At 40.0% G+C, this 15,474-nt stretch overlaps 1 protein-coding gene across 3 annotated transcripts in view; it reads left to right on the forward strand.

The window, feature by feature from the left end:
* The window catches only part of TRAT1 (T cell receptor associated transmembrane adaptor 1), a 74,104-nt gene that overhangs the window by 57,337 nt on the left and 1,293 nt on the right, over nt 1–15,474 (forward strand). For 2 of the 3 annotated variants that reach the window (XM_034413104.3, XM_087894907.1), the window contains exons 2-5: nt 3,042–3,158; nt 8,973–9,009; nt 12,234–12,304; nt 14,842–14,900. In XM_034413104.3, coding sequence (XP_034268995.2) covers nt 3,042–3,158; nt 8,973–9,009; nt 12,234–12,304; nt 14,842–14,900 — 284 coding nt within the window. The remainder of the gene's footprint in view (nt 1–3,041; nt 3,159–8,972; nt 9,010–12,233; nt 12,305–14,841; nt 14,901–15,474) is intronic. The other variant, XM_060686308.2, reaches the window with a different exon arrangement.

A 15,474-nucleotide genomic window follows, 5' to 3' on the forward strand; every position in this document is an offset into this window, starting at 1 on the left:
TAAATCAAGATCAGGCAAACGCAACAATTTCAATGAAGCTTTAAATACATTTATTTAAGAAAATAAGATAAATGAGCCTATTAATAGAGTCTCGACCTAGTCTATTCATGCTGAGGGATCCAGAGTTTATGTGCAATCACTGGAAAATCCTCTGACAACTAAGAATAATTGAACTCTGTTAGTTAAAAATAGTCTTTCCATTGAATTCTACGGCCCAAACATTTTGTTATTAGATATAATGACGGCGAAGATGTCCTAGGCTAAAATCCTTCAAAATTGAAGAAGCTTCTTGGTTGAGAAGTGAAATGTCTTCAAGGAAAAACCAAAAAAAAGTCCAGTTGCTTCTTGAAAAAACACCTTTGGGATAGGGGTGTATCTGATCCTGTACTGCATTCTTTAACATTGTTCCAATTCGAGAAATATAGCAACTCAAAAGCTGGTATAGTTTGCGTTGTCTTGTCATTGAAGTGTTAACCTGATCTGATGATGAAGCAGCAAGCGTCCAAATCATTGGTGAATATCCTGCAAATGGGACAAAATATCTACTACTCACTCTCCATGCTATGGGATAGGGCTGAGACAAGAAGGGGGCTTTGACATTTGGCAACCTATTGGTTTGGTTATCTTTCAGAACCTGATTTGTGGGGTTACAGTTTTCCCGCTCTGCTGGAAGCCCACACTCATCCTGCGGATCAGACACTACAGCCCCACTAAAGAGTCCCCACTAAAGTCCTGCTAATCTTTGCCTCTCTTATTACAATAATCTTATGCTTGTTATTTTTCATGCTGTCTCTCTCATTTGGTGTTTCTTGCTTCTTGGAGGCTTTTCGCTTATAAGATTTCTCATTCTGTTGTTTGCTTTCTTCTCTTTGCCTCTTGATTGCTTCTCATCTCTCTCTCTCTTATTTGCTCAGCTTTCTTACTTACGTTTGCTCATTTAAGAGTTTTATTCGCTCGCTTATCTTTCTTGTTCTCTCTTGCTCACCTGCCTCAGCTTCTTTTAAAACATCTGATAGACAGCCTGTGCCACTATCCCAGAGTCCTTTCTTGCTTGAATCACTGCCAATATGCCTGTTGGCAAAGGTAAAAGGTTTTTACTTTTTCACATGTGTAGATAAGCAGTCAGTGGAATGTCTGGTCCGTGCATTGCGATGTGCGAGGCAGGCATTACACAGGCAAATACTGGATTCTTGACCTTTCCTGCTGCCCACCTAAAGTGGCATTGGAGAGAAGTTGGCAGCAACTGAAAAGTAGCAGCATAGCCAAAGCAGTTAAAAGTGACTGTCAGCAGTTGGGAAAATCATGGCCTTCATTGCATTATTATCATAACTGTGACAGCAATGTCACAAAATGTACGTTTAGTACATTTGCTTGGGATAGGATAACATTGAATGCAAAAGATGCTGGAATGGAAAAAAAGTACTCCAATCAATCAGGGATATGCATAATGGTAGGCACAACTAAGTGATTGAAGCCTTGTTCCCTTTTGCAAGCCTGCAATGCTGTTCCACATATTAAAAAGGGGTGGAACTTTGATCTCCCTGCTATGCTTGCCACTTTGAAATCCAGTGACCATCATTACAGATACCCCTGACCACAGTATGTACTTTCCTCATTGCATTAGTTTTTGCGGTAAAGAAAAAGACTGGTGATTGTGTGGCAAATGATGGTGGTTGAGTTACTAAGACACTTTGGCTTCAGGAGAGAGAGGAGGCAGGACAAGGCAGAAATCCCTACCTGTAGGACACTGTTTACAGCGACGCGGTTGCTCAGTGGCTAAGACGCTGAGCTTGTCGATCAAAAGGTCAGCAGTTCAGTGGTTCGAATCCCTAGTGCCGCGTAATGGGGTGAGCTCCCATTACTTATCCCAGCTTCTGCCAACCTAGCAGTTTGAAAGTACATAAAAAATGCAAGTAGAAAAATAGGGCCCACCTTTGACGGGAAGGTAACAGCATTCCGTGCGCCTTTGGCATTTAGTCATGCTGGCCACGTGACCATGGAGACGTCTTCGGACAGCGCTGGCTCTTCGGCTTTGAAACTGAGATGAGCACCGCCCCCTAGAGTCGGGAACAACTAGCACATATGTGCGAGGGGAACCTTAATCTTTTAGGACACTGTTTGCCCATAGCTCCAAAATAATTGTTGCAAAGGTGTCTTTGCACAGTTTTCTCTGGCTAGAAGTTAATCAGCATAGCTGTTGAAGTTTGAATTTACAGCACTGTGGCAGCCCAGGTAGGTGGTACAAATCCTAGAATACATTTCATTAAACTCCCTGTTTTTTTTAAATGTTGACCTGCTCTATATTCTTTTATGTTTTCCTATATTTCTCATATGTTTGCAAATGTTACCTGCTCTGTTTGATTTCTGCTCAGATTTTTCGAGAAAACAAAAGTTGTAATTATTTGACATTTTTGGATAGTTTCATTAAGATGTTTTCACTGATATTCAGTACATAAACTATCTATTTTTAAAAGATGTAAATTTGTCAGCAAATAAAGCACATCCCGACTTTACAAAGTGTGGAGAATATCTTACGTGTTTTGTTATTCTTGCAATGGTTTCAAAATTTCTGGAAAAAAGAATCACAACCTTTCTGATACATTCTTCATAAAGTTTGCAGAATTAGCACAAAAATTGAGAATACAGGTTTGTAATTTCCTACGTTCCTATGCAGTCATTTTTTAAAACATTCCTGAAGTAGAATTTACATTTTCTCCTTTCTTTAACAATTCTATAGTAATTGTTAACTGGTTATGCCTTAATATTAGAAAAATGGATATAAATTTTTTCAATATATGAGCAAATAAAATTATACATTTCAAATGGGAACACACAGATACAATTAGTTATTCAGAATTTGAAAATATCTCATATAATGTATTTACCCATATCCAAAGATCCTTTCAAAAAAAAAAAGTAGTATTTGTTTGTGTTTGTAAAATTCATACATGAATATTCCAGCATGTCAGATGAATGCTGAATTGAAAAATTTAAATGAACCAAAATTCTTATTTTTGTTTACATTTGTTATCTTTTTACAGGAATGGAAGCTAATCAGTGTACCATTTGCTGGATACCTCTTTCTTTTGTAACTGTTATTATGATAATTTCTTTACTAAAAAATGTTTTATACTTCTTAAAAAACAAGAAAGAAAAAGGTAAGGCAAACTGAAGGAACAGATGTAGAAGAGAGGAGTATGACTGTTAATAATGTTTTTTCTTATGATAGAATCATAGTCATAGGAACTATATAAATTTAAAAAACTCAGCTTTTTTGTAGATCAAAGGAAAACAGATACAATTTCAATTAAAATTACCATATATTTTGGAGTATAAGGCGCACATTAGTTTTTGGGGAGGAAAACAAAAAAAAAATTTCTGCCTCTGCCTACCAGCACCCATCGGTATTCATCTGGCTAGCGTCCTTGCAAAAAACAGCCTGGTCAGCTTCTGCACATTATCACAACCTGATTCAGCATGAGCAGCTGATTGGCAGGTGGATCAGCCTCCCCGAATACCCCCAATCAGCTGTTCCAGGCTGCAGGGATTGCCACAGACCATCGCCGCCTCCGTGCCTCGTGTTTTTAGCCTCTGTGCCTCGAGATTTTTGGCCTCCGCATGCTCTGTTTTAGACCTGTTCCAGTCTGCGGGGATCACCACAGCACATTGCCTCCGATCTCCACCTCCATGCATCACGTTTTCTGCCTCCGCATTGCATTTTTTGCTTCTACATGTCCCGTTTTTGGCCTCTCTGCATCACATTTTCAGATGGTTACAAGTAGCAGGGATTGCCACCGCCGCCAATCCCCACCAGCCGGAATCCACCCAAAAACACGATGCGTGGGGGCCAAAAACGGGGCATGCGGAGGCCGAAAATGTGACACATGTAGGCTGAAAATGCAATGCATGGAGGTGGTGATCGGAAGTGATGTGCTGTGGCGATCCCTGCGGCCTGGAACTGGTCTAAAATAGAGCATTCGGAGGCCAAAAATGCGAGGCACAGAGGCCAAAAACATGAGGCACGGAGACGGTGATGGTCTGTGGCTATCCCCGCAGCCTGGAACAAGTCTAAAACAGCGTGTGGAGGCCAAAAATGTGATGCACGGAGGCTAAAAATGGCTGAAGGGTGGGGGCCAGTGGTGGGCGGGGCTACATTTGGTGTATAAGACGCACCCAAATTTTCACCCTCTTTTATGGGGGGGGGGGGAAGTGTGTCTTATACTCCGAAAAGTATGGTAAATAAAATTGAATAATTTAGCTGCAATTCTGATATACAACTAAGCTAAGAGAGTTGATAGATGAATACTAGAGAATACACAACAGGTTTACTTAAATACTCAACAGATTTATCTCTGGGATAGAAATAAACTACCTATATAGTAAAATGGATTTTGACCAATAGCTCTGCAGATTGTTGCTGATGTCAGCTAGAGTCGGATAATATCTGTAGCACTGAAGCTTCTTCATATTAACATTAGTCTAAACACTACTGTACCAATATTCTGATCTAGTGTAAATAAATGTGATAACATAATTGATGGTAGTAAGATAGTGTCTCAAAATATATATTTGATATTAATAAATATGGACGTATAAATTTTAAATTAAACTAAGCTTTAATTAATGCTTTCATATGAAGTGAACTAATGAAAATAAGCCGAGTTTGATTTGGAGGCAAATCAAACTCAACCGCAAAAAAATACAACACTTTTGACTAGAATAATGTAAGTTGTAAATTACAGAAATAGCAGGAAGTGAGATTTCCGTTTCATCTGCAATGGAATAAAAAGAGTAATCCTTTATCTGATCTCAGTAAAGGTAGTGCTAATTTTTACTAAGGCCACATTAAAAATAATCTCAGATATATTTATACTTATGAGATACTTTAAGTTGTGGTTTAACAAGAAGCATCACACATCTGTTCACTGTGCCAGATGTAGTTAGAAGAAACTGTAGGCATTTGTCAAATTTAAACCTCCCTTAGTAAATGACTATTATAGCATGATGGCTGTTGAAGCTTCTTTATAGCTGTTTCTAGTAATTATATAAGCTGCTGAATTCCTATTACTGTGTGCAGATGCCTTTAGTTGTCATAGAAAAGCCAAATGCCTTCAGGTACCATATGAGCCAAAAATGAAATTCTATAGCCACTGCCAGCACCATCACTCTCAGCCAGAAAACAGAAATAGCCCAGATTTTAATGTCTCCAACCTAGAGCTATTTTTTTAAAAAAAGGATCCAACAAAAGTTCAGAAAATTTTTGGAATACTGCAGAGCAAAGTTACAATACTACATACAGACATACATATATTTAACTCTATTTGGTTTTTTTGTTACAGCCTGTTATAGAAAGCACAGAATGAGAATAACAAATCAATAAGCAAAGACGTGAAAGGCAGGACATAAGAAAAAAGGTCAATGAATTCTAACTCAGTACCAGTGGTGGGTTCCTCCTGGTTCCGCCGAGCCGGTAGCAGTGACGATATGACGTCACCAAACCGGTTCTGCCCCCTGGCCCCCCACCCTCCCCCGCATTATTCTTACCTTTTATTTGGACCCCAATCTATTGCTGCCTCCTGAGTCCCAGCTGATGGCTAGAAGGAAAAAAACTGTTTAAACTCTTGCCGCGGGGCTTCAGCAGGCCGCCCTACAGCTGATCAGTGTTAAAAGGCAGTGTGGTGGTAGACCAGTGCCTGCAGAAACAAATGAGTAGACCGATGCCTGCAAAAATAAATGGGTAGACCAATGCCTGCAAAAACAAATGGCAAAAACAAATGAGTAGACCAGTACAGCTCTGCAAGCAGTTAAAAGCCTGGTAGACCAGTACCTCTGCTAAATCTTAAAGAATTGTCACATGACCACCAGGCCACGCCCACAAAATAAGCCACGCCCACAGAACCGGTAGTAAAAAATTTTAGAACCCACCCCTGCTCAGTACTATTCACTACATTTTCCCATGGCATTTCTATCTTTGCTCACCGTTCTTATGTCCTGCTTGGTATATAATGTGTCATACATTGGCATTTTGCACTTTAATAGTTCTTTCTCTCCTTCCCTCCCTCCCTCTCTGAATTGCATGAACTCCATCCAGCCCCATCTTCCTTAGTCTTTTCCTTCCTCTTGACCTATTCAGTTAATCCGGCACCCATTCATTTTTGCCCCCATTGCTTCTTTTTTTACCCGACAATCCTTTTAGGTATACCATTCTCTGGCATTAAACTTTTGTGTTTTTCATGACATACCAAACACCAGTAGTGGGTTCCACTTACCTTCGCTGCCGGTTCAGAATCAGGAGCACGCGCTTGCTTCACTCGCACACGATGCTTCTGCGCATGCTCAGAACCTTCTGCACATGCGCAGAGCATCCATAATGATGTCTGGGCGGGTGGGCGGAGCCTCCTGCCGCCGCCACTACCGGTTCACCCTAACCGGGGTGAACCGGTAGAAATCCACCACTGCCAAACACCCATTTTGACAAAAACAAATTGAGTACAAACAGACTCTTATGCACAGACATTGTTACTTTTTTCAACAAGTAAATGTGCCTCAGATCAGCTCACCTTACCTACTCTCTTTCTACTAGCATTTCTATTTATTAAAATTTCTCCATGCATCTATCATTTTTTGTAAAACTTCTACCTTGGTATACCCATATCATTCTAATTACATTTAATTTTTGCCATTCACTTTCAATCATTTATTCCATTATAAAACATAATTACCTTAGTCTTTGGTATACAAATGCTCAGATCCCTATTATTTGTTACATCAAACCATCTAACTTTTGTTGTAGATAGTATAGATCAGTGATGGCTAACCTTTTCCAGATGGAGTGCCCAAGATGTCCAAAATACAATGCGCCCCGCCTCACTGTGCATGTGCATGCGCCACGCACATGCCCCACCCTCCTGCGCATGCACACATGACCCCCGCACGCCCACACCCCCGTGCATGTGCAACAGACCTGATGCGCCCCACCCCCGCATGCATGTGCATGACCCCACCACATGTGCCCCACCCCATGTATACAAGAACGACCCCCCCTTGCCCCCCCCCCACATGTGCAGCAGAGACCTGACAACCAGATGGCTGGCGGGAGATATACGCACATGCGCTGCAGAGCTGAACTGGGGTGACAGCTCACGTGCCCACAGAGAGGGCGCTGTGTGCCATAGGTTCGCCATTATCAGTATAGATTCTCAGCAAACACATTTTCTTTTGCATCAGAACTTCGCTTATATACCCATTCCCAGCAATACATGTCTGCAAGCAGTCTTATATATTTTTCTATAGATACATTAAATTCTAAAGGAGATATGACTTATCCTGTCTTCCCTTTGCTCAGTAGCATTCCATTTATTTTTACACACATGCATACTCTTACCAACATTAGCAGCTAACCTTCAACTCCATATCTGCAGTGAAGGTTGCATGATTCAAGTCTATTTTTTTTTTATTTCTATGTCCTAAATCAACACATACAATCAGCATTCTTGCCACATTCGTACATTTCTCAAAGACTTGCTGAAAAAGGGGGGAAAATACAATCTGCATATAGTATGGCTAGTACTTTTATTTCTTGAAAAGCACTCTAGGCTATATGAGTATATAGAAACATTTTGAACCTGGAACACTACTCTACCCAAATTTATAAAGCAGTCTATATGCAGTATAGAATATACAATAAATGCAGAATAAATACTGGCTATAACTGTTTTTTTGCTATTGATTGCATGTAGACTGCTTTGTAGGTTTAGCAAAGAAGAAAGAGGAAGAAAAAGTGGAGATGGGAACAAAGAGCATGGGGAAGTTCTGGCAGAAGAAAGACCAGTAAGAGAATAGGCTTTAGAAGATATAGATAGAACTGAATTTTTTTATTTTATTTTATTTTATTTTATTTTATTTTTTATTTTATTTTATTTTATTTTATTTTATTTTATTTTATTTTATTTTATTTTATTTTATTTTATTTTATTTTATTTTATTTCTATACCACCCTACTCCCGAAGGACTCAGGGCAGTGTACAGCCTGATTAAAAGCACAAAGGCAGACAAAATTTAAAAATAATTAAAATTATTAAATAATTGGCTCAATTATAAAACCCCCAAATCTAAAATCCCACATTTAAAACCAATTAAAATCTTTAGATTGATAGCCCGGCCTGGCGGAACAACAAGGTTTTGAGGGCACAGCGAAATACACAGAGATCGGACATCTTACGCATTTCTGGGGGCAGTTCATTCCAAAGGGCAGGCGCTCCCACAGAGAAGGCTCTTCCCCTGGGTGTCACCAGATGACATAATTTGGCCGATGGCACCCTGAGGAGACCCTCTCTGTGGGAGCGGACTGGCCGGTGGGAGGCTGCTGGTGGCAGAAGACGGTCTCGAAGGTACCCAGGTCCAATGCCCTGGAGCGCTTTAAAGGTGGTAACCAACACCTTGAATCGCACCCGGAAGACCACTGGGAGCCAGTGCAGCTTGCGCAGGAGGGGTGTCACATGGGCACAACGAGTTACGCCCATAACCATCCGCGCAGCCGCATTCTGGACCAGTTGGAGCCTCCGGGTGCTTTTCAAGGGGAGCCCATGTAGAGAGCATTACAGTAGTCCAGTCCGAGGTGACAAGGGCGTGAGTGACTGTGTGCAAGCCGTCATGATCCAGAAAGGGCTGCAACTGGCAAATCAGGTGAACCTGATAAAAAGCCCCCCTGGCCACGGCCGTCATATGTTCTTCAAAAGACAGCCGTGCGTCCAGGAGGACACCCAGAATTATATCAGGGAGGGAGCAAAACCAAGAGGACATAGCAGTTAGAAGTGTATGGTAGGAAAGGAAAATGCAGAGAGCATTCCATCTTATCTTTGCAGTATCTTTATAAAGAAATAAAGAAGTATCACATCTTAAAAAATAAGTTACATTGAAATACCAAACACTTGTTTATTAAATTTTGCTGATTTCTTCAAAATGTTTTCCAGGCAAAATTTGTGAAGATTATAATGAATATTATTCAAGGTATGGCAAAAGTCTTCCTTTTTTGAAACGGTGTGCTTACATGGAAAGACCTTTATCCAATGTATCCTAGATCCCAATTTAATATATGTGGCTGATACATTTTTGGAACACTTCAGGCTCCCACTAAAATTATTTTTACATTGTTTAAAATTGGAACTTAATTTGCTGGAATCAATAATAATATTCACAGACTGATTAGATAGGTTGTTGGTTTGAGCTCCAAGCTTGGTGATCTGTTTGCAAACGTTTCATCCCCATTCGAGAAGACATCTTCAGTGTGATTTGGATTGTGCTTGTCTGGGGGAACACTGGCCTTTAAATACCTTTCTGAGTCCTGGTCTGATTTCAGGATGTGTGATTGGCTGTAGTTGCTGAGTCATAGTCCTTGGTTTTAAGTACCGTCTGTGTGATGTAAATCAGTGCTGGTGTTGTTGTTCAGATATCTTATGATGATGTCATGGTCTGGCTTCAGGTTGATTTGATTGGCTGCATGTGATGTGGTCCGATTTCTTGTAATCTGTCAGGTTATAACTGTTCGCAGCGCGGCTATTCATTGGTCTTTAAATGCTGCCTTCAGAATCATGGTTCTTTCATTCTGAGTAGTTGGTAGATTGGATCGATGTCAGTGTGTCTGTTTATTGATTTATTGGTAGAAAATCAGGCTTCCAAGAATTGCCTTTCTCTCCTTGACTTTGCCTGGGTTACAATTGTGGTCCCAGTTAGATTGAATATGTGTTCCTTTGAGTCTTCATGGACGGACATGAGGAATGGAGGGTCATGTCTCTAGATGGCCAGGAAGTGTTCATGCAGTCTGGTTGATAGTTTTCTTCCTATTGGACCGACATAGTTTTCGCAGTTGCTGCATTGATCCAATATATGACACCTGCTCATTGGTTTGTTTCTGTCTGCCCTTTCAGTTTTGACAGGGTCCATCTGAGGATTGCGGTTGGTTTGTCGGCTACTGTGTTGGCTCAGCAATCTTGCCATCATTTCTGAAACATTTTGCACATAGGGGATCGTGATACATCTGGTCATTGTTGCTTTTGTGGTAGTTGTTGGGTTGCTTGATTTGTTTGTGTTGTGTGTGTGTAGACATCTCTGGATGAAGTTTCATGGGTATCCGTTTCTCTCTATTTGTATAAGTGCTTTTCATCTGCTGATCTGGCTTCCGTGGGGTTGCAATGGGATTTGGCTCTCCCGAACAGTGTTCTTATACAGCTTTGTTTATGGCATTTTGGGTGGTTGCTGTGGAAGTTGAGGATTTGATCTGTGTGCATTGCCTTCCTGTACACCAATGTTAGGAATTGGCCATTGGTGTTACAAGGATGTCCAGAAATGGCAGTTTGTTGTCATTCTCGGTTTCTATTGTAAATCGGATATCCGCGAAGATGTTGTTGATCATTTGGTAGGTTTGATCGACCTGGTTGTGCTTGACTATCACAAAGGTGTCGTCAATGTAATGTACCCATAGCTTGGGGCTTGTTTGTGGGAGTACAGTCTCTTTGATCTTTTGCATAACTTCTGAAACCAGGCCAGATATAGGAGATCCCATGGGTGATCTTTTCTGTTGTTCATAGATCTCTCAGTCAAATTTGAAGTGGGTGGTTAGACACAGTTGGAAGAATTTGCATGGGCTTTCTGTTGTGAGTGGTCCTCTTGGTGGCTGTGTGTTGTCCAGTAGTTCTTTGATTAGGTCAACTGCCAGTTTGAGGTATACAGATGTGAATAATGCGGTGACATTGAATGATATCATTGTTTCATCTTTGTTGATACATATGTGTTTGAGCCTGTCGAGGAATTGTGTGGCGTTGTTTATGGAGTATTGAGAGTCATCAATTAGGTGCAAAGGACATCAGAGACCACCAAATTCATAATTTTAAATCTCGCGGACCACTAATATGAATTTTTTAAAAAGATAAATAGTATTTAGTGCAATATAAAAAATGCAAATAATTTTTCTGCGGACCACCAAAATTTTCTCGTGGACCACCTGTGGTCCATGGACCACCAGTTGGTGACCGCTGCTTTAGGTGTTTCCACATTTCTTTGGCAAGGTTGTAGGTGGGTGTGCCAGAGAGGAAGACAATCAGCTGGAGTGGGGTGTTTTCTTTGTGTACTTTCAGGAATCCGTAGAACTGTGCTATGTTGAGCCGAACAACAACAGCAGCACTAATTACATCAGACAGATGGTACTTAAAACCAAGGACTATGACTCAGCAACTACAGGCAGTCAATCACACATCCTGAAATCAGACTAAGACTCAGAAAGGTATTTAAAGGCCAGTGCTCCCCCAGACAAGCACAATCCAAGCATACTGAAGATGTCTCCTCGAATGGGGATGAAACATTTTCAACCAGATCGCCGAGCTCAAAGCTCAAGCCAACAACATAACTATCAACCTGAGCTACTAATATTCAAAGATATTTTACACTGATTAGATTTTTCAGGGGACTGCTGGAAATAGAAGAGGAGAAAACAGAAGAAACATGTTTGGATATTATTATTATTATTATTATTATTATTATTATTATTATTATTATTATTATTATTATTCATATTTCTATGCCGCCCACTCTCTGAGGACTCTGGGCAGCTTACACCAAAGACAGTATACTAAATAGCATATTGCCCCCAACAATCTGGGTCCTCATTTTACCCATCTCGGAAGGATGGAAGACTGAATCAACCTTGAGTCGGTGAGATTTGATCCGCTGATCTGCTGAACTAGCAGTCAGCTGAAGTAGCTGCAGTACTGCACTCTAACCACTGTGCCACCTCGGCTCATCTTCTATGGTGAACATCAGGAATCTGTTTTTATAAATGAAAATCTGGATATTTATTTTATTTATGTTTCTTTGTTAGCTAAATTTAATTGCTCCATTTACTCTGAGCAGCTTACATCAGTAAAATCAGAAAAAATGATGAAAAATGTAAACTTAACATTAATAAAGCAATGAAACAATAAAAACAACAATAACAATAAACAATTAAAGTAATATGAATTAAAAGATGGGCGGGTGAGCAGGAAGTGCAGAGGGGAGGTGAGATATATTCGAATCCAATCTATTATTTTCAAATAATTGTTTATTCAAAAACAAACAGTGAAAACTAAAATACATCACCTAGTCATATAAATCATATTTTTCTAAACTAATTTTGCAATACAATTTAATACAATATGTCCACATTTTTTGTTTTAAAACTGTCTTGCATTCTTTTACAGCAACGAGGAATTTCAAGAAGAAGCTTGTCCGGTTTATGACAATCTTAATCACTACCAACAGGAGATGCTAAGTAAGTTATAGATAAAATTGTCCATTCATTGCATTTAGATTCATACAGTATGACTAACTTGAACTAATCATTGTAGGCTTTACCTCTTTTTCTTTCCTTCTTTTCTGGAAGACTATGTTGCAGTTTATAGGAAGAATATAATAGTTCCGTGATGGTGAACCTATGGCATGCGTGCCACAGGTGGCACGCGGAGCCAAATTAGTGGGCACGCCAGCTCAGCTCTGGGGCACATGCACGCGCCGGCCAGTTGATTTTCGGGCCTTCTGGGCCCACCAGAAGTAGGGAAACAGGTTGTTTCCTGCCTCTGGAGGGCCTGGGGGGGGTGGGGAAGGCCCGTTTTTCTTTCTTACCTGGCTCCAGATCCTCTCTGTATCTGGGAACGGTGAAAACAGCCTTTCCCACTCCCTTGGAAGCCCTACGGAGGCTGAAAGGGCCCATTTCCCCACTCTCGGTGGGACAGGAAGTGATGTTTTTTCCTGAACCGAGACTCCTAGAGAGGCTCCTAGAGACTCCTAGAGAGGTTCTGGAGTCTGGGGACAGCAAAAAATGTCACTTCCTGTCCCACCAAGAGTTGGGAAATGGGCCCTTTCAGCCTCCGTAGGGCCTCTAAGAGAGTGGGAAAGGCTGTTTTCGCCATTCCCAGATACACAGAGAGGATTTGGAACCAGGTAAGAAAGAAAAACGGGCCTACCAGGCCATCATGTGCCAGGAGCGGGGGGGAGGGGGAGGGGGTTGCACACACATGCGCGTGGGCACGTGCGCGCGTGACCCTCCCCCGCTCCCCCTCTCCTGGCACGCGATGGCAAAAAGCTTAGCCATTACTGTAATAGTTCATGCTTAATTGTTTATTTAATTTATATCCTGCCGTTATTATTTTTACAATTAACTCAAGGTGGAGAACATATCCAACACAACTTCCTTCTCCTATTTTCTTCAGAATAGCCCTGTGAGGTGGGGTGGGCTGAGAAAGTGAATGACTGGCCCAAAGTTATCCAGCTGGCTTTCATTGCTAAGGTGGAACTTGAACTCATGGTCTCCTGCTTTCTAGCCTGGTTCCCTAACCACTAGACCAAACTGGTTCTCTATATCTATATCTATCTACCATATATAGTTTTTATACTTTTATATTCTACATGTGTGTGTCTAATATGTGTGTGTATGTGTATTTACATTACATTACATTTATTATATAAAATATACTAAGGTTTGGAGGAGATTTGGAAATTCCCTATCTTTAATACAGCAAAAAGTTGGTAACAAATGTTCCTATCTTTTTAAAATGTTTTAATATTTTTTAATATTGCTAGTACATCTTATATATAGATACATACAGTGGCTATAAAAAGTGCACACTCCTGTTAAACATACTTATTGGAATTATAGCCAAAAAGTTCAACCTTGGTCTCATCAGACCATAACATATTTTTCCCCATGCTTTTGTCAGACTTAATGTAGCCAGATTTGGATGTTTTTCTTTGTAAGAAAAAGCTGCCATCTTGCCATCCTACCTCAATTCTGAACACAACCACATCCGTACTTATAAGAGAGTGGGCACACTTATGTAACCACATTAATGTAATTTTTTTATTGTTATTCCCTCCCCCCCAAAAAAATTCAGCTTGTTTTTCAATTGAATTATATAGCTTATATGTTATATTAAAGGTGCAAAAAATTCTGAAGTGATTTATTTCAGTCTGATTTTTTTTTACATCTCTAATAACTGGCATTTTAATAGGGGTGTAAAGACTTTTTATATTCCCTTTTATTGGGATTAATGGTCCATATAAATGAATATAAAAACAATTAAATATATGGTAATCATTGTTGATTATTTGAATTATTTGTGTTAACTGTTGGAATTGAAAATTAGGCCACCATATTAGTGATGTTGTCATTACTAATCAGAAGGTAAAAAACTTTATATACTAAAGAGCTGTATATCTGGAATATCATTGCAGGGAATTAGAATAAGTAAAATCTTCTAATTACAATATAATCATGCTTGAGTGATGATCTCTGTGGACAAGCCCATAACTTTTTTACATTTCTATGTCTATGGAGATTCTCAGTAATTCATATCATGGTGCAAAGGTGCTTTTTCAAAAGGCAACTGGACTTTCTTGTTTTTTTCCGTGAAAATGTTTCACTTCTCATCTTAGGAGCTACTTCAGTTCAGTTTAAATATCTACCCAGCAAGAAAGTGGATGCAGAGTACTATACTGCACTCCTCTTCCTTAGTCTAGAGCAGGGGTGTCAAACTCGCGGCCTGTGGGCTAGATGCATGCGTTGGCCACGCCCACCCATTTTAGTGAATGATGAAAAAGTTGTGATACGTCACATGACAACAATGTGTCATTGCAAGTTTGACACCCCGATCTAGAGGAAGTGAGATATGTCAGGTATTTACCAGCACAGTATAGTTAAAACTGCTGTACCGCATGGTATTGAAATATAACAGGTCAGTGCAGAACTTTATATGATTGATAATAATATAGAGTAACTATTTTAAAACATTCTACATCAAAACTTATTTTCAGATGAAAGTTGTTATGAGCAAATGAATGTCCCTTCTCCTAGATCCACCACTGATGTACAGGTTTGTACATGCTTGTTTATATAAATGTTCTTTAATTTCTAACAGGTTGTTCCACTGATTAATTATTCTGTCAGGAAATTTCTCCTTAGTTCTAAGTTGCTTCTCTCCTTGATTAGTTTCCATCCGTTGCTTCTTGTCATGCCTTCAGATGTTTTGGAGAATAGTTTGACTCCCTCTTCTTTGTGGCAACCCCTGAGATATTGGAAGACTTCTATCACATCATCCCTAGTCAGTCTTTTCTTTAAACTAGACATACCCAATTCCAGCAATCGTTCTTTATGTTTTAGAGTCTAGTCTCATAATCATCTTTGATGCTCTTCTCTGCGCACTTTCTAGATTCTAGAGTCTCAACATCTTTTTTACATTGTGACCAAAACTGGATGTAGTGCATGGTCTTACCAAGGCATTACAAAGTGGTATTAACACTTCACATCAACTTGATTCTATCCGTTAATGCAGCCTAGAACTGTGTTGGCTTTTTTGGCAGCTGCAGCACACTGTTGGTTCATTTTAGAGTGATTGTCCACTAGGACTCCAAGATTCCTCTCAGAGTTACTGCTATTGAGCCAGGTTC

Source organism: Pantherophis guttatus, chromosome 5, assembly GCF_059756535.1.
Source record: "Pantherophis guttatus breed Tessera chromosome 5, ASM5975653v1, whole genome shotgun sequence".
NCBI lineage: Eukaryota > Metazoa > Chordata > Lepidosauria > Squamata > Colubridae > Pantherophis > Pantherophis guttatus.